Source organism: Callospermophilus lateralis, chromosome 16 (assembly GCF_048772815.1).
Source record: "Callospermophilus lateralis isolate mCalLat2 chromosome 16, mCalLat2.hap1, whole genome shotgun sequence".
In the NCBI taxonomy this organism is placed as follows: domain Eukaryota; kingdom Metazoa; phylum Chordata; class Mammalia; order Rodentia; family Sciuridae; genus Callospermophilus; species Callospermophilus lateralis.
This window is the reverse complement of record NC_135320.1, coordinates 56,527,964-56,554,061: the sequence shown is the minus strand read 5'-3', so window position 1 is coordinate 56,554,061 and position 26,098 is coordinate 56,527,964. Positions and strand designations below refer to the sequence as shown.

At 36.4% G+C, this 26,098-nt stretch overlaps 1 protein-coding gene across 2 annotated transcripts; it reads left to right on the top strand.

Moving 5' to 3' along the window:
- The first annotated feature begins 432 nt into the window (after window positions 1-432).
- Window positions 433-25,487, top strand: Ankrd46 (ankyrin repeat domain 46). 2 transcript variants are annotated; one of them, XM_076835616.1, is made up of 5 exons: window positions 433-514; window positions 16,387-16,488; window positions 18,539-18,873; window positions 20,017-20,175; window positions 25,256-25,487. In XM_076835616.1, the coding sequence occupies exons 3-5, from the start codon at window positions 18,563-18,565 to the stop codon at window positions 25,470-25,472; spliced, it is 687 nt and encodes a 228-aa protein (XP_076691731.1). In that variant the 5' UTR covers window positions 433-514; window positions 16,387-16,488; window positions 18,539-18,562; the 3' UTR covers window positions 25,473-25,487. The 2 variants fall into 2 exon arrangements, with proteins under 2 accessions (XP_076691731.1, XP_076691732.1); XM_076835617.1 differs by lacking the exon at window positions 16,387-16,488 and having other exon boundaries at window positions 447-514.
- The last annotated feature ends 611 nt before the right edge of the window (window positions 25,488-26,098 follow it).

Below are 26,098 nucleotides of genomic sequence, written 5' to 3'. Positions count from 1 at the left end.
CATACTTTTAGTTTTGGCTATACACATGTTACAATAAGTCAAGGACTACTACAAAGTGAGGTGTGAACATTCAATCTATTTTTGAAAAATAAATCTGGGTCCTATTTTAGAATAAGAACTATTAGCCATTAGTTGGCTACGGCTATTTGGGTTCTGTGCAAGATTTGCCTAGTAGCCAGCAACTATTTATTGATGTTTATAACACCTAATAAAACGGCCCTTGCCTTTGAAACCTCCATTTAATCAAGGGGGTAGAACGTATACTTAGAAAAGGAGGTAGAAAGTGCAAAATGCTCCCAGGCTCCAACTGGAAAAACCTCTATTAGATGATCTTCCCTTATTTCGGAGCAGGCCGAGCCGCTGCGCAGACCTCCCACCTGCAGGGGGCGCGCCGGCAGCCGTGCAGCTAGGCCGCTCTGGCTCAGGAGCACTCTGTCTGTCTCAGTGGACGAACTCCTCCTCTGCTGCCAGCTGGGAGGTGCTGCTGCCGCTGTCGCCGCTGCTTGTCTCATAGGTAACTGGGCCAGGGGCCCGAGGCTGTACCTGGGCGGGAATCCCTGATATCCCCATGCCAGCCCTGAGTCAGGCCCGCAGAGCCGAGCCTGAGACCTGGCCGTGGGCCCTGAAAAGCGAAGGCGCCGGGCTCCCCGAACCTTGCCCGGTGGCCGCGGGGAGCCAGGCCGAGGGGGCCGTCGCGGGTCCGAGGGGGCTTCCTCGCGGGCTGTGCTGTCGGTTAAGGCCGGGGAAAGGTCCACGGGGGTTCATGCTTGCTTTTGCGGACCATGGTTGTGCTTGTCCGGGGAGGGTGTCCTGTGCACCCGCGGCCGCGATGGGGAGACCGGGGGCGGTGGGGACGCGCCCCGCGGGGTTCAGCGGGAGTCTGTGCGGAAGCCTGCCCGGGTCCTAGGACACCCACAGTGCTTTCATCAGCACGGAAAGTAATGAGGAGTCGGTAAATGGAAGCTGTGGAGATGTGAGTGCACTGTCCAGAATGGCATGTGGCCCTGTAGTGCCCGTGATAAGACAGGATTTGCACACTTTTCACTTAGGCCTCAGGTGATCACAGACCTCCACTCCTAATTAATATTCAGTGCTAAGAAGCAGATCATTTTCTCTCCAGATTGTCCACCTGCCTTGAGAAAAAGGCATTTATTCTTTAGAACGTTCCACTGTGTTCAGAATTGGCTGCCAAACATAAGGTGTGCCACTGAATTGTAACACTTTTCATTCTTCAGGGAACAGTAGTTGCCTAGGAGATTCTTGATTTAAAGAGCTGTTTTATCAGTGGTATGGGGATGATTTTCTTTATATTTCAATAGTAGCTATCTTCTGTGCTTATTTTGTGTCACTGTTGTGCCAAGTGTTTTAAATACTACTAATTTTATTGAATCCTTGCACAATGTTATAAGATACCATTTCCAACTTGCAGATAAGGAAGCTGAAGCACAGTCAAAATTAACTTGTGGGAGGTCAGACAACTGGCAAAGGATGAGCAGAATTTGAGCTTCATCTCCCTTATTCTATTGTCTGCTTCTGTTATCGGTCCAAACATGGTAATTCCCTGTAATTTTTTATTTACTAATTTGATTTGTAGCTCAAACTGATTTCTCTCAGACTTAATATTCGTGACTATAAGCAAGAGTCCTGTACAACTGCTTTTTATTTAAAAGGAGTTTAGTGAGAAAAAATGTTTGCTCACCAAGGATTATAGTGATAATGAAGTTAATATTGGATTGTGGTCCTCACTACTTCAGTACAATCTGATTTGAAATAGAGAGAGACCTGTTTGGTTGTTAACATGCTTCATTACTTGTGTTTCCATATCAGTTTTGATGATTTCACTTAGCTTTTGCAATATTATGTTAGCAGGATCAGAAAGAAATTAAAGATTTTTTGATATAACAGTAAGTTAATATTTAACAGGCTCTACAAAGCATATTGGAGAGAGGCTGTGAAATTTTAAAAAATAGACTTTCACTGTGTTACTTAGAGCAAATTGAATTAGTTAATATGGAAGATAAAGGATTTTCACAGTTCCTATCATTGTTAGACTGGAAATTGTATTTCCCATTGTGGAAACAGGTTGGATATTATAGCATCCCAAGTCTGTTAGCCTTCTCAGGATTTGAGTTTGTGTATTCAATATTCATTCAACATTCAACAGCAAATCTATACAGATTACCTTCATGGCTAGATGCCATTCTAAAGTTTAAGAGTGACGAAACAAATTTCTTTTGCACATAGAGCTAATATTCTACCAGAATAAGGCAGGGATGATAAACAAATTAAGAATTAAAATATATCCAGTTAGGTGGTAACAGTTGCTAAGAAGAAAAAGTAGTTAAGAGGGATAGGAAGTGCCATGGAAGAAGCAGATATGTTTTAAAATAGGATTAGTGCCTTAGAGAACGCTCCTGAGCAGAAGTGAAGGAATGTGGAATAACCATGATCCATCAGAGGAAGAGCATATCAAGTGAGTACAAAAGCCCAGAATCTCCCAACTTTATTGGAGGTCCAGCAAGGAGCCCGTTGGGTTTGAACAGATGGATAGTGAGGATGGGCATTGGGGGGAGAGAGGAGGATGAGGTCAGAAACCTAATGGATCCTGGTAAAGACTTTGACTTTTACTTCCATTGAGGAGGGAGGTGGTAAGAGGGATCTGAACAGAGGAATGAGGGGGATCTGACAATGTTTTTAAAGTATCACTGTGGCAGCTATGTCAGAATCAACTGTAAGAGCTAGCCTGGAAACAGAGACCAGTCAGGAGGTGGTGCTATAAGTAATGGTAGTGTCCTAGATCAGGTGGTAGTAATAGAGGTACCATAGTTACTTTTCATTTGTGAGGAATATATTTCAATACGTCTAGTGGATGCTTGAAACCTTGGATGGGACCAAATCCCACATATAGTTTGCTGTGTTTTCCTATACATACATACCTATGATAAAAATTTACTTTATAAATTAGGCATTAGTAAAAGATTTAAAAACAATAATAAAATAAGAATTATAACATTAGACTATAATAAAAGTTTTGTGAATGTGGTCTCTATCAAAATTTCTGATATACTATACTCACCCTTCTTGTGACACAATGCCTGTGTGATGAGATGAAGCAAGGTGAATGACATAGGCATAGTGATGTAGACTACTGTATAGGGGTTACTTGAATATAAGCATTATACAACACTGATACTGCAACAGTTGACCTGATAACTGAGAAAGCTACTAAGTGATTAAAGGGCTGGTAGCATATAGAGATGATACACTGAACAAATGGATGCTTTATGTTCCATTAGGAATAGAGTTGGAGAGCTTGAGATTTCATTACTACATAGAATGGTGCACAATTTAAAACTTAGGAATTATTTATGGAACTTTTCATTTGATATTTCAGACCTCAGTTGACCCTGGGTAACTGAAGCCATGGAAAGCAACCATGGATAAAGGGGGACTATATAGTAAGAAGCAGTCATATTCCAGGAGTAGCTGACAGGATTGCTAATGGATTGACTGGAATGAGAGAATGAAAGACTGAAGCATGACATGGCCTTTGTCCTGAGCTATTGAAAGGATGCAGTGGCTATATACTGAGATAGAAAGACCAAAGGTGGAGAGGTATCTGCAGGTGGATGAAGCAGGAATCAGTTTAATTTAGTTAGGATTAAGATGCCTATTCAAATGGGTGATGAGAGACTAGAATTCAAAGGCAAGGTTTAAATGGGAGTAGAAATTTGCACATCAGTAGAAAGACTGCATTTGAGACTGTGAAATTGAGATATAATCTAAGGAAATGAGGATTGAGCTGGGAACTTTCTGTGTTCACAAATGGGCAGGATTAAGAAGTTCAGAGGAGACAGGTACGATGGTGCACACCAGTAATACCAGTGGCTCAGGCAGTCGAGGCAGAAGTATTGAGAGTTCAGAGCCAGCCTCAGTAATTTAGCAAGGCCCTGAGCATCTCAGTGAGACCCTGTCTCCAAATAAAATATAAAAAGGGCTGGGGATGTGGCTGAGTATGGTTAAGTGACCCTGGGTTTAAATCCTCAGTACCAAAAACAAAGAAAAAGAAGTCAAGTTCAGAGGAGACCAGGAAGAAGCTTTTGAAGGTAGGTGGAAAAGAAGGTGAGTGTGAAGTGCTGAAGGCCAAAGTAAGAGAGTTTATCAAGGAGGAAGTGATCAACAGTATTGCCTTCTGCTGATTTGTCAAGTCTGATGAAGTGAAGACTAGAAGATAACTATTGCCATTGGCAATATGAAGGACATTGGTGACCTTGCAGAGTACTTTCAAAAGTTAATAAGAGGGAGAAAACCTGATTGGTGTTGTTTCAAGAGCAAATAGGAGAAAAGGAATTGGGGATTGCAAGTTTGAACAAGTCTTTGGGAGAAGTTAGCTGTGAATCTTTTATAAATTATTTGAAAGCATTATATTCATTCATTATTATTCATTTTTACTTCTAACTTCAGCTACTTAGTAGCTAGACTTGGATTATTTTATCAATGATTGATGGAAATAAAATAGCTATTCTACTGCTAATAATCGTAATAATGTATAGTTTTCAAAACCAAGACAAAATGAACCTTCAATTCCTTGCTAAGGCAAGAGGATTCAGTGCCTCACAACATGGTCTCCTTTGAAGTACTACTTGAGTGTCGTATAACATGGTATCTTGCCTTGTTCAGAGCTAGTGATACACAAGAGCTACAGTGTCTTTTGTGACCTAGTCCTGGAAGTCCCTTTCACATATTCTGTTTGTTAGATGTGAGTTAATAAATCTAGCCCATATAAACAGGGAGCAGAATAAAGTTCTACCTACTGAACAGAGGTATATCAAAGAATTGTGAACATATTTTAAAACTACCACATGTACTTCTGTTATAATGATACTATTTTTTTAGAAAATTCAAGAGAACCTGTGGATGTCTTTCTAGAACCAGTAAGAGTTCAACAAGATTATCAATGTGAAAACAACATAACGTGCATTCATTTCATTCCTGACACCAGTAATAACCAAATAAAAATTGTATTTTAAAAGCCAGTTATAAAAATAAAAGCAGTAGTTTATTTAAAAATAATTTTTTAAATACTAATACATATCAGATGTTTTATTACAAAATTAAAGTTCAGAGTTTCCAAGTAAAATATGAAATTGACAGTATTGAAATTGATTCACATAACTCTGATGAAATTAAGAGATGACATATTGAGAATTTTTCTTTGACACAGAAGCTAAAACTCATCAATAAGATTTCAGTTTCTGTAAAATAAAGAATCAATGTTGCTAGGTTGGTGGTTCATGCCTGTAATCCCAGTGACTTGGGAGGAGACTGAGGGAGGAGGATCACAGGTTCAAAGCCAGCCTCAGCAATTTAGGAAGGCTTTAAGCAACCTAGTGAGACCCTGTCTCAAAATAAAAATGGCTGGGGATGTGGCTCATTGGTTAAGCACCCTTCAGTTCAAACTCTGCTACAAAAAAAAAAAAAAAAAGGAATTAGTCAAAGAGATCTCAAAGAAGAGAGAGAATATTTTAAGTTTTGAAGGAATCATACAATGTGAAATTACAGTACCATTATATTGCTTCCAGTTAATATAGTGAGATCTTTCAGCAGCTAGAAAAATTTGTATAAAAATATGCTCCCAAAAGGTTTTTTTAAAATACCCAATATGCTAAGAGAGAAAAATGGAAAAATATAAAATTCTCAATTAAAACCACAAAAGGCAGAAAAAAGAGTGAAAGATAAAAATAGGAACAAAGAATAAAGGCAATGAGTAGAAAATAGTAATGAGTGTATATGTTGTCTAATATATTAACCAAGCTATATCAATAGTCATTTTATATATCAGTGGCATAAATGTACCAATTAAAAAATTGGATCAAAAAAGCAAGATACCTTTCTAATGTATACATGAGTCAAAATCACATTATACATTGTCTCTCATAAGTATACATAAACATTAAGTGTCAATCAAAAAACAAACAAAATCCAGCTATATGTTGTCTATAATAAAGACGTTTTAAATCTGATGACATGTAGATTAAAAGTAAGTGGATAGAGAAAGGGATCATACTAAAACTAATTTTTTAAAAAGCAAGAGTGGCTATGATAATTTCAGTCAGAGCAAGGAAAGCTATCAGCGATTAAGAAAGTCATTGAATAATGATAAAGGGGGACAATTCTTTAAGAAAATGTAACATCCTTAAGGTGTATGTGCCCAGAAATAGCTTCGAAGTACATGAGGCAAAAACTGGTATGACTGGAAGGCTAAATAGATGAATCTGTTATTCTAGTCAGAGACCTTAACACACTTCTATCAGAAATGGACAGGTCCAGCAGACAGAAAGCCATTAAGGACATATTTGAATTCAGCAACACCATTAATCAACTGGGTATAATTGACATCTTAGACTGCTGCATCCAAAATAGAAGAATGCACATTCTTCTCAAGGATGTGAAACATTCACCAAGATAGGCCACATTCATAGCCATAAAACACACTTTAACAAATGTGAAAAACCAGAAGTAATATAGTATCTACTTTCAGAGCACAAAGCAATTAAATTAAATACCAATAACAAAGATAGCTGGAAAATACTCAAAATACTTGGAGATTAATAACATGGCTTGAAGAAATTTCTAGAGAAATTAATATTACTAATTAAATGAAAATGAAAACATCAAAATCTGTGGGATAGAGCAAAAGCAGTGCTTAGAGGGAAATTTATAGCATTGAACACATGTATGAGAAAAGAAAATGTAAAATCATCTAAATTCCTACCTTAGGAAGCTAGAAAAAGAGCAATAAAATCCAAATTAAGAGGAAAATAAATAAATAAGAATTAGAACAAAATCAGTGAAATTAAAAATAGGAAGTTACTTATCAATCAAACCAAATGCTGTTTGTGTTTTTTTAAAAAAAGATTAATAAACCAATAAAGGACACAAATTACTGATATTAGGAATGAAAGGGCATCACTACAGATCCCATAGACATTAAAAGGATAATAAAAGAAATGAACTCTATACCCACAAAGCTGATAGCTTGGATAAAATGAGCCAGTTGCTTAAAAGATATAATGATCAAAATTCAAACAAGAAGAAATAGACTATTTGAATAAACCTGTATCTTTCAAAGAAATTGAATAAAAACTAACCTTCTTCTAAAACAGCACTAGGATGATGAATTCTACCAGATATTTAAAGAAAAAGTTATACCAGCTCTCTCTTACAAATTATGGAGGCTAAGGGAATACTTAATTCATTTTATTAGTGTAGTATTATTCTAAACCAAAACCAAAGACATTGCAAGAAAAAAAAATAATTACAGACTGGAAGCACTCACAAAAATCTTTAACAAAATATCAGCAAGTTAAATTCAACAATATAAAAGTTATATACCACCACCAAATGGGGTTTATCCCAGGTCCCTTAGGGTAGTTTCAACATTTGAAAGTCAATGTAATTCATTACATCGATAAAGAAGAAGAAATCACATGATCAAGTAGATGCCAAAAAAAGCATTTAACAAAATCCAATATTTGTTTATGATAAAAACCGAATCTGTCAGTAAACTTGGAATAAAGGGAAACTTCATCATTTTGATAAAGCATATAGACAAAACAGCTAACACCATACTTAATAGTGAGAAACTTGAAGCATTTCCATTAAGATCAAGAACAAGGCAAAGATGTTCTCTCTTACCACTGCCTTTCAACACCGTATTGGAAATCATAGGTGAAGCAGTATGAAAAGATAAGGACATAAAACTATACAGATTGGAAAGGAAATAAAACCATCTTTGTTTGCAGAGGAGTTAAAAACATAGGTCCACACAAAAACCTGCTCACGGTGTTTATAGTAGCTTTTTTTTTCAAAATTGCCAACAGTTGGAAGCAACCAAGATGCCATTCAGTAGCTGAATGAGTAAACTGTGGCACATTCAGACAGTGTAATATTCAGCATTATGGAGGAATGAACTGTCGAGCTATGAAAGAAATAGAATAAACTTAAATGCATGCGTATTCTTTTCTTTCCTTTTTTCTCTTTTTTGGTAGGTGGCAGGGAGTGGTGTCTTGCTGTGTTCCTCAGGCAGGCCTCAGATTGAATCAACCTGCTTCAGCCTCCAGAGTAGCTAGGGTTATAGTCATGTACTGGCTCTTAAATGCATGTTCCTAAGTGAAAGAAACCAATCTGAAAGGCTTCATACTGAACAATTTCAGTGATCTGCCTTAGAAACTGGCTGAATAGAGTTAGGGTCGGTTGCACAGGCAGATTTCTTCCTGCTTGGGGTGGCCAGAAGGGGGCTAAAGGAGAGATTAAGAAACAAATGAAAAATTCATAGTGTAAGGGAGTAGAAAAGATGGAAGATACTGATGGAGTTGTGGGTCAAGGTCTGGGTGGTGGAACTAACTTCCAAATGTGCAAAATCCAAGTAAGGGCAACTGAGGTGAAGTAGAGATAAAGGTATTTGAGGTTAAGAAGTTTGAGGAACTCTTGGGTTTATTTTTTTATGTGGATAAATTACATACCTAAAATCATTAAATAAGCTAATTAAAAACTAAAATTTGGGCTAAAGAAGGTAGAAGTTGTATGGAAGGACATGGTATTAGATGATAGATAATATTTTAGATACATTTGTGTTAGTATTGCTACAGGAGATATGCTAAAACATCAGTGGTAAATTTTTAACTTGAGGGCTGGGGTTGTAACTCAGTGGTAGAGCGCTTGACTAGCACATGTGAGGTTTGATCCATAGCACTGCATAAAAATAAAGGTATTGTGTATTTTAACTTGAACTTAAATTTGTATTTAATTTGTTCTTATTTCTGTGTCTGCTTTTTTTGTTTATTTCCTTGTCACAAACCCAGGGGTGCTTATCCACTAAGCCACATCCCTGGCCCATTTTTATTTTGAGACAGGGTCTTGCTAAGTTGCTTAGGCCCTTGCTAAGTTGCTGAGATTGGTCTCAAACTTGCAATTGTCCTGCTTCAGTCTTCTGAGTCATTGGGATTTCAGGCATGCTCCATCATACCCAGCTGTGTCTGTTCGTATCTTTTCTGCAATTTAAGAGACTAAATATTTCATACTATAGATCATTTCCCCAAATCCAAAACTGGTGAATTTTGGAAGTAGAATTTGTTCTATTTTTTTAAAAATAGGAAACTTATTTTTCTGTTTATTGTTTGAAGACTATGAAGTCATGATCTTTTGATAGCATTTTAAAGAACAACTTGCCTATCATAATTCTTTTCTTAATGCATTTCTCTTTAGTACCAGAACAAGAACTCAGGGTAGCAATCATTTAAAGTTTCTTAAAAATAATTCTCAAGTTTTATAGTTTATCATGCTCCTAACCTCAGGCCATATAGAACTTTTATTTTTAATGTATTATTTCCAGTCTCCTTGGTATTTATCAAAGAGCAAATGTCAAAATATTAATTAGTTTTGAGAAATTGAGGAGAGCTAGAAGGAAAATGAGGCTTGTATTTGCTAAAACTAGCAAGCTATTTTAATTGACAGTGTACAAAATGCCCCCCAAAACTATTTATTTAATAGACATGCCTGGAATACAGCAAGTCTAGAAGAACCATGTAGCTATTAAAACTTGAGATCCTTAGTCACTGACTACTCTTTCCTGGCCTAATGGGTCTCTGAGCTGTCTAAAAATAGTTCCATGAGAAACTGGTATAGGGTTTTATTATTGTCTTTTCCCATTTCTGAAAGATTTCTCAGAACTCTCTGAGTACTAGATGTAAACAAAGCCAACTCATAGATCTGCCATTTTAGTGGAGACACTAAGTCTCAATCAGGAAGAAAACTGTTGTCATTCATTGCTCTTCCACTCAAAATGATTATTCTGCTGAACTATTGGGACTGCTGAGTGAGTCAGTTCTGCATTAGAATATTGGTGTTTCCCACTTCTTGCTTAGATTACTAAGTGACAGCTTAAGGAAAACTTTAGCCAAAAAATACAACTTCTGCCTATCATCCTCATAATCTGGGCTAGGAAACCTAGGTGAGGGTAATCTATTTTTCTTTCTTGAACCTAGGGCCATCTATAAGCATAGACTTTCTACTTTTTTTACTGGGCATCAAAAGATGCCTCCCCAGTAGGTTACTCCTAGCCAAAAGCAAAAAAAGAACCAAAGGCTCCCTTTAAGGTGTCAGGCACTCAGCTCTCTTACTTATCAGCCATTTATTTCTTCCTGCAAGGGTCTCTTCTTTAAAGCTTATTATATCCAGTGGGCAGAAAGAGGAAATTTCTCCCTATGTAGTGAATTTTTCTGTCAAATTTTGATCATTTTTTGTACTTTTTAATGTTATAAAGGCTACAAATCAGGAGATAGATAGGGTAAGGTTGTGCTAATGAAACAGCTCATTAGCACAAACTCAAGTGTAGTTGAAAGGATTTCTTACAAACAACAGGAGACACTTTTCTGAAGAAATTCTAATGCTTTTAGCTCTGTGACTACAATCAGGAACAAAGACCAAGTATGTTTTATTATACTACAAATGTCCATTAACTCTAGCATCATCTGTTAAAAGCCTAGCTTATCTCCATCACATAGCTTTTGCTCCTCTACATACCACTTTGGTCATTTGGCTAAGTTGGTTTCTTAGTCTACTCTCTAATTGTTGTTTTTATTGTATGTCCTACTTATTTACAAGGGCCACTAGAAGTTGGGGTGTAATGTAGGTTCAATAAGGGCATATAAGGAGTTCCTGAATTTTAAGGTTCTACCTATGCCATAAATGTAGTAGACTGGAGCAATGTGTGTAGCTTTACATATGAGTTCACACCTCAGAAATCCTCTGTGGGGTGGCTAATCCAGAGAGGAAGGCCCTTGTCTATCCTCTTGTCACTAGAATGCATACTCTGCATTAAGGATGCTAGCACCCACCTAGCACAAATTTAGAGTGTAGAAGGGGACAAATTACAATAGAATTGTGAAAAATAAACTATCAAATTGAAGGCAATATACTTTATATTCCCACAATGAATCATGTATAGGATTAGAACATTGGGGGTGATGGGTAATGAGTACAGTAGCCTGTGAAGTTGCAGCTCTCTGATTCTGAGTATCCTTATTAGTAAAATAAAGAGATTAGGTTGGATGACCCTGGATGACCCTTCTAGCTCTACAATATCTCAAGGAAATAGTTAAGTTTCTTCCAAGAACACAGTCTTATGCCTTCCAACTGGTTTAAATTTTGTGAGATATTTAGAAAATAAGGAAAATTTTGTAAAAATTGTAGTTCCTATATTTTGAAACACTGAATAAATGAATTAAAATGTTATTAATTAGTACTTTATATATACATTAGTCTGCTAAGGTGACTTTAATGAGGTTTGGATTTTAGAATAGCTGGAATCACTTATCCTATAAATTTTCTTGGTAAATGTTTTCTAAAAGAAAAATTTAACTTTATCCCAATTCTGAATTTTTACAAGTTTATAATCAGTGATGCTTATGATAAGTAACTGAAATGAAATGAAGAAAACTTTCAAAGGTGCTCTTTTTTTTTTTTTGAGTGTAAAAGAGGATTTATTCAAGTGAGAAGAAAAAGAGACAAAGATTATGTAGGATACAAGGGGACTAGATAGGGGTTAGGGGTTGCCCAAAAGTGCTCCTTTGGTTTTTCAACTTACCAGATGCTAAAGCTGAACTCAAAAAGTAGGTAGGCCACAAGGTGGCACCATTAAGCCATTTGAATAAAGTACTGCTGTTTCTAGAAAAAAAATGTCATTTAAAAAAAATTAATTAATTTTATTACAGAAGTAATACATGTATAGAAAAAACTTCCAATTGATCTTCCAATGCTTATTTAATTTTTCATTATATAGTTACAGATTATAAACTAGAAACTTCACCAGGTGTGGTGGCACACACCTGTAATCCCAGCAATTTGGGAGTCTGAGGCAGGAGGATAGGAAGTTTGAGGCCAGCCTCAAAAGCTTAGCAAGATCCTGTCTCAAAAAAATAAATAAATAAAAAAGGAGCTGGGGATGTAGTTCGTACTAGAGCACCCTGGGTTCATTCCCCAGTACTCAAAATAAATAAACTGAAACTTCCTAGGGAGGAGATCCCTTGCTAAGAATTTTAAATGTGGCAAAATTATATAATAAAGATTCTGAAAAATACTGAAAAGTATTAGAATAAAACAAAATATCAGCCAGGCATGGTGACACATGTCTGTAATTCCAGCCAACTCAGGAGGCTGAGGCAGGAGTATCACGAGTTCAGACCTAACCTCAGCAACTCAGTGAGACCTTATCTCTAATGACACATAAAAAGGGTTGGGGAAGTGATTTAGTGGTTAAAACACCCCTGGGTTCAATCCCTGGTTTTTTTTTTTTTTTTTTTAAAAAGCAGTATTAATTTTGTGATCAATTTATTTATTTTAAGCTAATATGATTTCTAAAAGTTTAATTATAACTAAACTTTAATAATTCAAACAAAATAGTAACAAATATTTATACAGAAATATATCAGAAATACTTGGTTAGTGTTTTTTGATTTTTCTGGGAGGAAAGAAGAATTTAGGTAAGGCTTTTCTTTTTATGTCAACCATTAAATACTTGAGAAAAATGAGTTATTTCCTGCATATGGAAGAGATTTCCAAATATGTCATTGTTTTTTCACATACTTTAAAAAGCTTACCTTGTATGAGATGATTATAAAAGGTTACTTCAGAATATGTGTGCTAGGCTGTTTCCTATAAAGGAAGAAACATCTCTGGATAGTATTTTACTATGGTTTAGAAAGAAGTTCACTTTGAATGAAATGGTTATAGGGAGTTAATTTGGAATGTATATGCTAGACTAATATTTACCTTTATTTAATCTTTGGTAGAAAAGTTTGCTAAGCTAATTTATTATGTAAAGAAGAATCTTACAAAACAAACCTAATAACTTGGTGTTTTCACTCATGCAATGAGGATAATTTTAGTACTTAAGCTTATGAGGTTTCTGAAAGGGTTAAATTAATTATCATAGGAAAAACACTTAGTATCTGAAGTATAATAGTTTAATAGGTGTCAAAAATGTTATAAACAACTAATAACAGACATAAAAACATATTCTTTTTCTTTTTATTAAGCTTAATTCCCTAACAACATCTATTAAGTAATACCTGATTAACCTAGTTTTAATTAGCATATGAACTTTTTTTTAGTAATGAACCCCCTATAATAAAAAGTATTCACACATTTCAAATTAATTTTCTCCTTTACTGTGTTAATGAAATTTTAATTATGGAGTAATTGATATCTTGTTGAAAAAAAACACAATAGTGGGAATTTCAGACACAACCAAAGTAGACTAAAATGTTACATATACCACAAAGTGTGAACTCTTCACAAATTTAGGTATAAAGTAAAAAGTATATCTGTTAGTGGTGGATTCAGCTCTATCTCAAAATTGCTCTTGTTGAATGTTTATTATTTTTTTACTTTGAAAATATAATTTAGAAGATTCTACTTAAAAAAGTCTTTCCTCTAATGTTTTCCAGAGTACTGGGATATCCTAAAAGGATATAGTCTCAATTCCTCTTTTTAATTTACTTGTTACTACACTTTCAGAAAGAAGATGTCCCATTTCTTTTTCAAGAACCCAAAGTAAATATTTTCATAGTTTATCTTTATTTAGGACAGATAACTCAGGAATTGGAATCCTGGCCATACAATTAATAGGACTTTATTTCCCAGTCTTTTTAAATCCATCTTTAGTTTAAGATGAACTATGACTTTTTTTTTTCTTACCTAACATCTGTGAGAATGTGCAGAGCTTGGTGTTTGTTTGTTTGTTTTGCTTTTTAGAAGGTGTTGTTTGCTGTTGTTTGTTTATTTTGTAGTGCTGAGGATTGAACCCAGGGCCTCAGGCACACAGGCATTCTATCTGTATCACTGAGCTATTCCATACCCTGGGAGCTTAGGTTTCAAGAACAGTCATTCTAAAGACTTCATCTGAAATTATTCTTGTTTCAAGGTTCTTTGTGGTTGTTCTATACTTTGACACAACAGAATCCTTTTAAAGGGATGAAAATAACCCATTCAGGTATAGAAAATACAGATTTTGATACTCCATTTAATATATATAATTCATTTTCTCAGTTTTAGTCCTTTTCTTTGACATTAGAAAATGTAGGCAGTAAAATCTGATAAGTCTCTCCAGCTGTGCCATTTTTTACTTGCATTTTAATGAAATGTCTGATGCTTTGATCTCTGATTAAAATTGCTATTAAATTAAAATTGCTATTAAAATTGCTGGGAGCAGTAGCACACACCTGTAATCCCAATGACTTGGAAGCCTGAAGCAGGAAGAAGACAAGTTCAAAACTAGCCTCAGCAAATTAACAAGGCCGTAAACAGCTTAGCTAGACCCTTTAAGAAGAAGAAGAAGAAAAAATGCTATATGAGGATAATGCAGTTTGTTCATTGGGACCAAGGAACGTAGCACTTAATCTTATCTTTCTCATTGACTTTTCAAAATGAAAAATTAATCAATACATTATGTATAGTAGATATAGAAGACCACTTTAAAGTACAGTATATATTTAAATAGAATATCTTCTCTCCATTAGATCCTAACCATCAAGAATTTGATCTTAGGACTGGGGTTGTAGTTCAGTGGTAAAGCACTTGCCTAGCATGAGTGAGGCCCTGGGTTCAATTTTCAATACCACATAAAAACAAATAAAAAAAAGGCTAAATTATTTTTTAAAAATAGAATATAATCTTAAAGTTTTAATAATTGGCCTAAGATTGTGGGTCTAAAGTTTGAGTAATAAAAGAAAAAGAATATTAGATAGAACTTTCTATCAAGTCATTGACTCATAGGCTCCCACCTAAACCTCTCATTGGTTTATTTAGATTCAGACAAGGGCTGTTTGGCATTAGGAGCACTTGTTTAGATCTAGGTGGCCACCTCATCTGAAAGGATGATTGATTTAATGAAGGCCATCGGGCAGTTGCACAGAGCATGAGTTTAAAGTGTCAGGTTGCACCAGTTGTCCAACACCTGACCCCCAGTTCTGTTTTAACAATCCCAGTGTGTCTACCTCTGAACCAGTCCGCAAACACCATTCCTTATAGGCCCTGTCCCTTAGGATGCAGGGGCCTGGTGAACAACCAGCATACTTCTGGGGCATAGCCACTTCTACTATGGACTCTTCATGCACTAGGCCTGGTGATTTTCCCCTGCCAGGAACCAGTTCACTCTTGTGGGGAGGTGGGGTGGGGGAGTTATCTAGATATCTAGATATCTCCTCAATCCTAGAAGCTGCCCTGATACTAAAGGATTGAGGTTCTAGGCAAGCTTTCTTCATGATAGCAGAGTATTGTGCTCAGCCTGGTGAGGAGAATAACTTGCTTATTGAGTGCTGGAGTCATACAGCTAGTAAATAGCTGAGCTGGGGTTCCAACCCAGGAATTTCAGCTCCATTCGTATTCTAGGTGAAGTGGCCAAGCTCCTGACAGCCTCCAACCAGCAGGAAAACTTCCTCTCTGTTGTACACTCCTAAGGGTAATCTCTCTCAGGAGAGTCAGACCATGTCTTATGTCTCTCCCACCTTTCTCCACCTCTGAAAGCAAGTGCTACCACATCCATCTAGAAGTATTTTTTTCTTAACTGTATCCTCTTGGCTGTTTTCACTGTTCCTTCACACTCTCATAAATAGTATTTTATTTCTAAAAAATGCTTTTGTAAGCCAAGTATTGTAGTGCATGCCTGTAATCACAGCAACTTGGGAGGATGAGGCAGGAGGATCGTGAGTTCCAACCTAGCCTCAGCAACTTATTGAGGCCCTAAGCAACTCAGTGAGACCCTGTTTCTGATAAAAATAAAAAAGGGCTGGTGATGTGGCTCAGTGGTAAGCACCCCTGGGTTCAATCTCTCGTACAAAAAAAAAAAAAGCTTTTTTAAGGATTGGAAATGTGGCTCAGTGGTAGAGCACTTGCCCACCAGGTGTAAGGCTGTGGGTTCAATTCCCAGAAAAAAAAAAAAAATAGGGCTGGGGATGTGGATCAGTGGTTGAGTGCCCCTGGGTTCAATCCCTGGTACCAAAAAAAAAAAAAAAAAAAAAAAGCAAGTATATTTTTGGAACCTGGTTTGTTCTCTGCTGATGGCACATATTTTGATTTTCCTTCTTTCATGCTTTCTTGTTTGTGGGCAACATTGCAGCTCCACACTAAGCCCTTCCTTTCTTGCTTTTCACTGCTTTATTCCTGGTCAGTTACTTCACTAGCCTGAAGAGCTGCTGCCACATGCAGGTTTTCTGGAGAATGCCCACAGGCCCCACTGGTCTGTCGGTGTGGAATAGACAACACATTCTTTCTCATGTCACACCTTAGCTATAACTTAAATTTTTTTTTTTTTTTTATTGTATGTAGATCCTTGCTGACACATTACTGAATATTTTTGTTGAACCTGCTTAAGAATTCAGAGAAACTGTTGAGGGGCCACTGGAGGAAAGATCTGATCTTATAGCTGGCGTAAGTACTTTCTGCTGGGGACTCCCTCACAATATGTGAAACCCTTAGTGACCTGTGGCCTCGTGTTAGAGGAGATTCAGTTCTGTGATCAAGATGAACAACACTATTCATCTGTATTGGGCTTGTTAAACATGGGGGTAAAGTTTGCAAGTTTCTCAGGGACAAAAAAGGTGACAAAATTCACTACACTTATTCTTAGCTAAAATTGAATAGACAAGAATGGCTTATCTTCTTACTGAGCATTAAAAAAGGAATCCCATTTTGACACTCATGAGAATTCTTACTGTATTTGAGTCAAAACACCAAGGAGATCTTTTTTCAGTGTCTATTCTTATAGAATTTAGACAAAATATATTACTTCTCAAAAAGCACATGATATATGGTGTTTTATTTTTTCAAAAGTTTGTGAAAACCTATTTTTATTATCCAAACCAGTAAGTACTATAGGGAAATATGGGGAGATTACCCTCCAAAACAGGTTCCTATTTTATTGAGTAAATTCTTTTCATGGAGTTAATTTTTTTAAAAAAAATCATTATTATAATCTGAAGTTTACTTTATCTTGACCTCTATAATTCTTGATCATAAGCACATTCTCCCCTTATTTGGAATCATCCTGACCAGGTGCACTCTCATCACATCCACTCAGTCATATCCACTGAGTCATCTGTTCTCCAGGATGTCCCCTCCTCCCTGCTGCTATCTTATAGGTCAGACTCTCATCATTTCTTGCCTAGATTGCTACCTTTAGTCTTTTCCTCTCTAATCCAGCCCCTCCATGCTGCTTTCCAAGTCATTTTCTGAATGGCAGAAGGTGATACTATTTCCTTGACTTAAAATTCTATAGTGACTCTCACTGAAATTTAAGAATAATAAACCTTACCATGGAATGTTTGGGAAATTTAGGTAAAGTTCATTAAAAAGCCTTGAGTTGATGCCTGGATCAGAGCAAGGCCTAAGTCTATGTTACTGCCTCTCCTTCCCCCAGAGAACCCAAGGTAGCAGCAGATTTCAGTGTAAAGTTAGCCCAGACCTGGACGGATGGTGGCCCTGCTGCAGAAACAGGCTAAATCGAGGGTGGGCCAACAGTCCCACCAGTATCACAGCCAGTCCTGCTTTCCTGAATGCCCTGGAGCTTAGACACAAGATGAGATTGGTCTAGCATCCAGTTAGTTCCCTTAGTGTTTCAGAAAGAAAGACTCCACCTGAGAAATGCAAGCTGAGCCCATTTGTGCCCAAGCTTTTGTAACCTTAGAGTAAGAAAGAAATCTCTGTAAATGCATTCTTCTCAGCTTTTATATTATCTTGTTTTGGTTTGTTTTTAGTTTCCTAGTAAAATTTTCTTTGACAGGCTTGAACTTTTTCTTCAGTGAACCAAGGGGAAAAGAGAGAGAGAAAGAAAGAGATGTTACAGTGGGCACAGTTGGGATTGCTGCTGTTGTCCCACCTCTACATTCCCAGGAAAGCCTACTTTTTCTCATTTCTCTTGTCACAGACAGTGGGAGTTTAGCAAAATCATGTATTGAGATGACCACACAACACAGCTCAATGGGGTTGATAATGTCAAAATGTATGTGAATCTGTGTTGATTTCATGATATTTCCAGTTTTTAAATTCAGTTTGTTATTTTAACTTTTCTCTTCCATAAAAACTTAAAATTTGTGCAATAAATACAACATTCTAACAAGTCCTTATTGAGTGCCAATTAAGTTAATTTTTTTATTCAGGTAATTTTGTTTACCATATAAAATATCATAAATACAAGGAAAAGCAAATATATGAAAGAGAATTACTTACATGGGAAAAAGCAAAACAGCTTCATAGTAATTTAATTGTAATTTTGATCTAACAAATGTGAAGAAAATGGTATATTTTAATGAAAAAATAAAATATAATTGATAACTTTCTTATTGTTTTTTCTGTTCAGTAAAGAAATTTTATTATAGGCAAGCAGCCAAGAGGGTAAGAAATAGTACTTTCACGGTTGACTTCGTTGTCTTGATTCAGTTTGGCTTCATCAAATCTTACTCACCTCATATTTTTATTACAGGCATATTCTGTTCACATTAGAACAATGTCCTACGTTTTTGTAAATGATTCTTCTCAAACTAATGTGCCCTTGCTACAAGCCTGTATTGATGGAGACTTTAACTATTCTAAACGGCTTCTGGAAAGTGGATTTGACCCAAATATCCGTGACAGCAGGGGCAGGACAGGCCTTCACCTTGCAGCAGCCCGAGGGAATGTAGACATCTGCCAGCTGTTGCATAAATTTGGTGCTGACCTTCTAGCCACAGATTACCAAGGAAACACAGCTCTTCACCTCTGTGGCCATGTGGATACCATCCAATTCTTAGTTTCCAATGGACTCAAAATTGATATATGGTAAGTTCTTTGTAGTTTTTGAAGTCTAATAATTTTTTATCATTAGTCTTTAAATCAGTGTCTAATCTCAAGAGTCTTGATTTTGTTTCCTCATTGATCAGTTGTAATGACAGGTTCAGGAAAGCATTGAAGACAGTGAGATCTTGTTAGGCAAGTGAGAGAACAAGAGACTAACTTCTAGATTTATGCTGAAGCAGTATGATTTTTTCTATGAAAATTGTGGCTAGTTTCTACTAATAAATTGCATAGTTAAGATGGGGAAAGTAGGAAAGAGCCAAAGACGGGGAAAGAAGGAAAGAAGGTAATCTATTGTGAGCTAGACTGTGTTGCTTACGTTGCAATTCATTTCATCCTCAGAACCAGTAGCTTTTAAAGTAATTTGTTTTCTTCATTTTATACATGAAGGAGTTGAGAGGAGATCACACAGCTATGAGGGACAGAGCTGGAATGTGAACTTAGTTCCTGACTCCAAAGTTCATTTGCCTTCTGTCACATAATGTACCAACTTCATAATCTCTCTGGGACTCAGGGTCTTTGGACTGAGGAAGTTTGGTGAAGTAATTGGTTTTTATTTGATTTAGTAATAGCCTGTTTCTTGAATGAGAAAGATGTCAGGCCACCTTTAAAACTGAGTTTGAGGTTTAAGTGACAGTTACTTGCTGCCTTGGTTTATTGATGCTCCAATGCTCCTGAACCTGAACAAGACAGGACAGAATGTGGTGGGAATTAACTGTAGGATTCAGTGTGATTAGGGTTCTGTCTTGGTACTACTGTTAAATAGCTGAGTGAACAAAAGCAGCTTTTTAAAAAATTCTTTTAAGATTTTAAAAATATATTTTCTCCCCATAAAATGTGTCTAATAACAGTGAGTCTAGATCTAGACTGTCCCATTAATCTCTGAGATGTTCTCTTTTTATTTACTGTCATTTACCCATTCTTTTGCTTGTGGATTCTCCTTTTCCTTTTCCCTGGAAGGAAGAAAGTAGGTTGATTGAAGCTTTAGCTTCTGGCTTGAACATTGGCTGGGCTACAAAGTTAATTTTGAGTTAATTGATCCCATTTTTTCACTGAGATCTAAACAAGTAAGAACTAACAGGATAATATAACTGCTGTATATATCTTTATTTTTATGAATTTTCTTAGCAATCATCAAGGTGCTACTCCTTTAGTTCTGGCAAAGCGCAGGGGAGTGAATAAAGATGTCATCCGATTGCTGGAATCTTTGGAAGAACAGGAGGTAAAAGGATTTAACAGAGGAACCCACTCAAAACTGGAGACCATGCAGACAGCTGAGAGTGAAAGGTACTTGAGATATAATTTTTTAAGGGGCAAGTCACTAAGTACCCGGATCTTTTGTAGGACCTTGGTGAATTTGGTTTCTTTGCTCTCAAGTGCAGGGTTTTGACTTATCTTTGAACTCTATTTAGGTCTTTACAAATTCAGGTTACAATTGAGAAGCTTTTAACAGAAAGTACTTACGTGCTCCATGCACATAATGTTCAGCCAGCCACCTGCTATATTGGCAGTACAAGGGAGAAGAGGTAGTTAAAATCTGAATCTGACAGAAGGAAACAGGAATTTGAGAATTTTAAGTACAGATCACAAAAAGAATCAAATTTCAAAAAAGGAAGAGAAAGATAAGACTGAGAACTTGGACAATATTAGAAAGATCAAAAAGATAGTTTCAAGGGTAGGGAGTAGAATTGAGAAATAAGAAGAGGGAAAATAAGATAAGACTGAACACACGCACAATTCAGTCATTGAAAGTGGCTTTCACAGGAGTTAGAACTAATAAAAGTTGGGTTTCTCTAAGTAATTGAAGCTAAGATGTGATGACTGATGAGGTCCTAAATATCTCATCACTTTTCATCTGGAGGCAACAGAGAACACGGTTCAGGAAGTTTTGAAAACGTGGCAAATTATCTTTTGTGCAGCTTTACTGGCTCAACAAGGGAAGTCAGTAGGCCTGGCCTAGTTTTTAGTAGCATGTAGTTTGGTGGATCACCCTGGAGTTTTGGCCTCTACATTATACAGTGGGGTGAGAAAGGTGATGAGCTTACTACTGTTTGTTCCCAAATTTTTCTGGGAACAAAAGATCCCACATCAGCTTTTCACTTAATATCTGATTGACCAGGACTTCACTTTAGTGTGACACCAGTCACTTAGACCATTGGGATCAGGTATCTGTAGGTTCTAAATGAAATGTTTTTCATCATCAACCTTCATCTGATTTCTTTGCACCCATGATTGCCTTCCTCCTCCTTTCTGTGCTGGCTGGTATACTATAGGGGACCATTAAATGCCACTTTCAAGCTTAGGTCTACTTTGTTTAGATACTTTTACTCATTTTTTATTATCCTAAAGCAGTTTAAGAGTTTTACCTCTTAAAGTTCTCATGCTCTTCATGTTACCATCAAAAACTGACAAACTTTAGATAAACAAAGTTAAAGATGCATTTGCAAGCCCTTTTCTCTCACCTGTATGCTCTGGGTCAACAGTCAGTGTCGTAAGCACTTTAGCAATGTTAACTATTCTTTGTTAAAGGTCATGTTCCTTCAAGATAATTTGAAATTTATCTTCACCTTTCTAAAATAATATTACATTATTTTAAGCTTCTGTACTATGAAAAATGTCCAAGAATGTGTTTTTACTTGGTGTATTTTTGAGACCTTTATTTTGTTAATAGCCAGTTTCCAGGATCCTTTTTTATCAGAAATACACTTTTAGCTTTTTTTTTTTTTTCCTTTTTAATTACTTGACTAAGAAGTGATTAGTTGCTGAGTGGCTCAATATCAAACATTTTCTCCTGCTTTTTTTCACAAACCTGTCGTTTAAATTCAGCATGAGAATTTGTATTATTTACACCTTTGCATAAAACCAATTCTTCAAAAATTAAATCATTAATACTTTTATTATCTAGCTTTCTTGCCTTATTTAGACCCTGAAGTGTCGTGGTACAAATGCAGTGATTGAGGCTTAAATTAAATTTAAAGGAGTGTCATTAGGAAAATGTACATCAAAACTACAGTGAAATATCACTTCACATCTACTAGGATGACTATAATCAAAAACACAGACAGGGGGCCAGGGCTGTAGCTCAGTGGTAGCGTGCTTACCTGGCACATGTGAGGCATTGGATTTGAACCTCAGCACCCCATAAAAATAAATAAATAAAATAAAGGTATTGTGTCCATCTACAACTAAAAAAAAAAAAAAAAAAAAGACAGTAATAGGTGTTATGGAGGATAGGGAGAAATTGGACCTTCACTTTGCTGGACAGAACATAAACTAGTGCAACCACTTTAGAAAACAACCCAACAATTCCACTTCTAGGTGTATACCAGAGACAACTGAAATCATACATTCATACAAAAACTTGTGTATAGATGTTCATAGCAGTATTATTCATAATATCCCAGACATGGAAACCACCCACAAGTCTATCAACTGAGGAAAGAATAAACAAACTGTCACCTGTTCATTGAATGGAATATTATCCACCAAAAAAAGATGAAATCTGATACATGCTCCAATTGAGGCAGTATTGAAAACATACTGCATAGAAGCCAGGCACACAAGGCCACATATCATATGATTCTGCGTATATGATATTTCCAGAACAGGCAAATCCACAAAGACAGGAAGTAGGTTAGTGGTTACAAGGAGCTTCGGGGAGGAGCAATGTGGAGTAACTGGTGGGTACAGAGTTTGTTAGAGAGGTGAAGAAAACGTATTGGGATTAGATGGTGGAGATAGTTTACAACTTTGTGAATGTACTAAAAACCCCTGAACTGTATAGTTTTAAAAGATGAGTTTTATAGCATGTGAAATCATGTCTCAAGAAAGGTAGGAGAAAGAAGTTTAAAGGGATTAGCTAGCATACGGCATTATGGCTCAGCTGGGTGCTAACATATTCTAGGATAGAAGATGAAGGAAGGTTTTAAATGCTTTAATACAGTGTTTTCCTTGGGGTTCCCAGATACATAACCTAACTTCTGTGTAAGGGCCTATAGATGAAGTTGTTGAATAACATTTTTCTACTCCTACATAGTATCCTAAGGTTAATTTAGTTTCTTTTTTATTATAGAGTTAAGTATAGATAACACATGTTTAAAAATAAAGATTAAACACACACACAACGCACGCATGCACACAATTACACTAGAGTCAGGTAGCCTCCAAACAGTGGAAAGCATTTCATCGGATAATCTCTCTATCAAAAATTCTGATTGGAGGCTGGGGTTGTGACTTAGTAGTGGAGTGCTTGCCTAGCATATGTGAGGCACTGGGTTTGATTCTCAGCACCACATATAAATAAAAATAATAATAAAGGACCATTGACAACTAAAAAATATTTTTAAAAAAAAAATCTGATTGGGCTGGTCATGGAGGTGCATGCCTATAATACCAGTCACTTGGGAGGCTGAGGCAAGAGGATCACAAGTTCAAAGCTAGCCTCAGCAACTTAATGAGGCCCTAAGCAACTTAGCAAAACCCTGCCTCAATATAAAAAAATATATTGAGGATGTGGCTGAGTGGTTAAGTGCCCCTAGGTTCAATACCTAGTACCAAAAGGAAAATCTGATTTTGGCTGAGCTTCCTGATCTCCTAGAGAGTGCTCACTGAATTCTCATTTGATATCTTTCATCTTTGAGTATGAAAGCATGTCAGCTCAGACAATCAAAAAACTTCACATAGGTCAAACTAAACCTGTCCTGAACTTTATCTGCTTATGGTTAACACTTGTTCAGGTCTTCTCAATGTTCTAATCTTTGAAACTTGCTTGTTCTAATGTTCCCATATTATTGTAGATCCATGTCTGGTTTCCATGTCTGGGATATTATGAATAATGCTGCTATGAACATCTATACACAGTATAAACATCTATATACAATTCTCATATTATTGTAGATCCCTACTGAAAATGTCTTCTCTAATTATTTAGAGATGAAGCTGCTTCCCCCCCACCCTCCCAGTACTGGGGTTTGAACTCATGGGTGCTGTCCCATTAAGCCACTTCCTCATCCCTTTTATTTATTTTTAAAATTTATTTATTTTTGGTACTGAACCCAGAGGCACTTTACCACTGAGATATATCCCAAGCCCTTTTTTTATTTTTTTATTTTGAGACAGGATCTCAATAAGTTGCCAGCCGAGGTTACCCTTGAATTTGCAATTCTCCTTTTTCAGCTTCCTTGGTTGCTAAAATTACAGGAGTGTATCACTGTGCCTGGCTGAGAGCAAGCATTTTTAATATGAAAAGAGTTTGGATGTTGAACAGACTGGCCCATGAGGAAGGCATCTGGCTGTGACTAGAGAAGCCCTAATACCAATAAAGGTTAAAGGACCTTTCATTAACAGTGCCAAGAAGTAAAATAATGTTTTAGCATTAAAAAAAAACTGCCAGTTTTGTATATTTTCATAGTTCATGGTAAATAAGGCTCTAAAGACATTGTTTTGTTGTTTTCATTATTCTGTGCCTAGATAGTTGGAGGAATGTGAAAAGAAGGGGTATAGGAAGGATAGTAATGAGCTTTTATAACTAATAGAGAGTTCATGCCTAAGATTCTCATCTTTATGGCTTTAATCTAAATGATACCATGTTATAGGGTCTACGTGTTGTGACAGAACTATGGGTGCTGATCTTATAAAGCTTTCAGTTCAGTGCTTCCTTCAAATACCAAAGTAGACATTCTGTTTTCTCTCTGGTGGTCATATTTCTCAATGACAGTATTTTAAATATCAGAATCAGTGTTTTGATAGTATTTGCACTACCTTATTCAATATTATTTTATAAGACAAGGCCAAAACCACTAGGAAGAAACTATTAAGAATTCCTAATGACTGGACCAGTCCACATGTACATCAGACTGAGAAATAAGCTTCCATTGTTACAAAATTACATTTGAAGAAGTAATTCCTTCATTGATCAGATTATTGAACTAAAATTAATGAAAATTCTCATTCAACATTTATATTCACACCCTAATATGTAAATGCTTATTTTCATTCACATAAAATTTCAAATTAGGAGTTTTCATTTTGAATCTTCTAAATATTAAATATTATATCTTGATGAAAGCAACTCATTTGACCTATGTCAAGACTTCCTCTTGGGACATATAATTAGGATTTTTAATTTGATTCTGCTAGATACTAAACCAAGAAATAATCGTAGCAGTTTCTCAATTTATAGATCAGGGTAGACTGTCCAGATACCTGTGGATATGGGAATGATCAGGGAGGTGGGTGAGAGCATATACATAAGTCAGTTTTTTCCTTGTAACTTTGGTATTATAAGTTTGGCCTTTTGTAAATAACATGATTTACTGTTTTATGTTTTTGAAATGGGTGAAATGTGTCTTTCTTTGTCTTTCCACAGTGCCATGGAAAGCCATTCTCTCCTCAATCCCAACCTACAGCAAGGTGAAGGAGTCCTTTCCAGCTTTCGAACCACATGGCAGGAGTTCGTAGAGGATCTGGGCTTCTGGAGGGTCCTGCTCCTGATCTTTGTCATTGCTTTACTGTCTCTTGGCATTGCCTACTATGTGAGCGGAGTGCTGCCCTTTGTGGAAAACCAGCCTGAACTGGTGCATTAAAGGAGCTCAAGGAGATGAGGCAAATGCTTATTTCTTGGCTCCCAACATTGATTCTCAGTTTCTGAAAATTTTTCTTAGTGCAAGGCAGCGAGAGCTGAACATTTCTTTTTATGCACTTTTACTTATTGTAATTCTTTTAGAAGAATAATGTGTTCATTTGAACTTCATACTATAGTCAAGTATAGGGCATCCTAATGCTACCTCTCACTCAACCTGACTTCTTAAGAAAATCTACTCATAGCCTGTTTGATAAAAGCATGGAAATGACTAGAGAATAGAAGCTAAGGGAAGAGGGTAGGAAGTCCTTTGGATAGAAACCCTGATCTTGAACCAATTGAAGTATCCAAAAAGAAAAAAGTGTTCTTTTTATGAATGGTTTAGGTGGTGGTTTTAGTTTTGTTTATTTTTGCGAGAGCCCCTTTTTTGTTTTTATTTACTTTCTCTGGGGAGAGGGCAAAACCTTTTAACTTAGAGTACATTTGAAAAATCTTGTATAGCAAATTAATATTGTTAGAATCTGTTTGGTTTATTTCAATATTTTGAAGTCTAGTCACAAACCAAACAAAACTTTTGAAAGGAACTATATTTCCTTCAAAACTGATTGATTTAATCTTTGCTTTAGGGTG

Bases quoted from the DNA above. Each gene is read 5' to 3' on its own strand.
- Ankrd46 (XM_076835616.1), top strand. From the start codon at position 18,563: ATGTCCTACGTTTTTGTAAATGATTCTTCTCAAACTAATGTGCCCTTG. The intron at 18,874-20,016 runs GTAAGTTCTTTG...GAATTTTCTTAG, and splicing joins GGACTCAAAATTGATATATG to CAATCATCAAGGTGCTACTC. The intron at 20,176-25,255 runs GTACTTGAGATA...GTCTTTCCACAG, and splicing joins CAGACAGCTGAGAGTGAAAG to TGCCATGGAAAGCCATTCTC.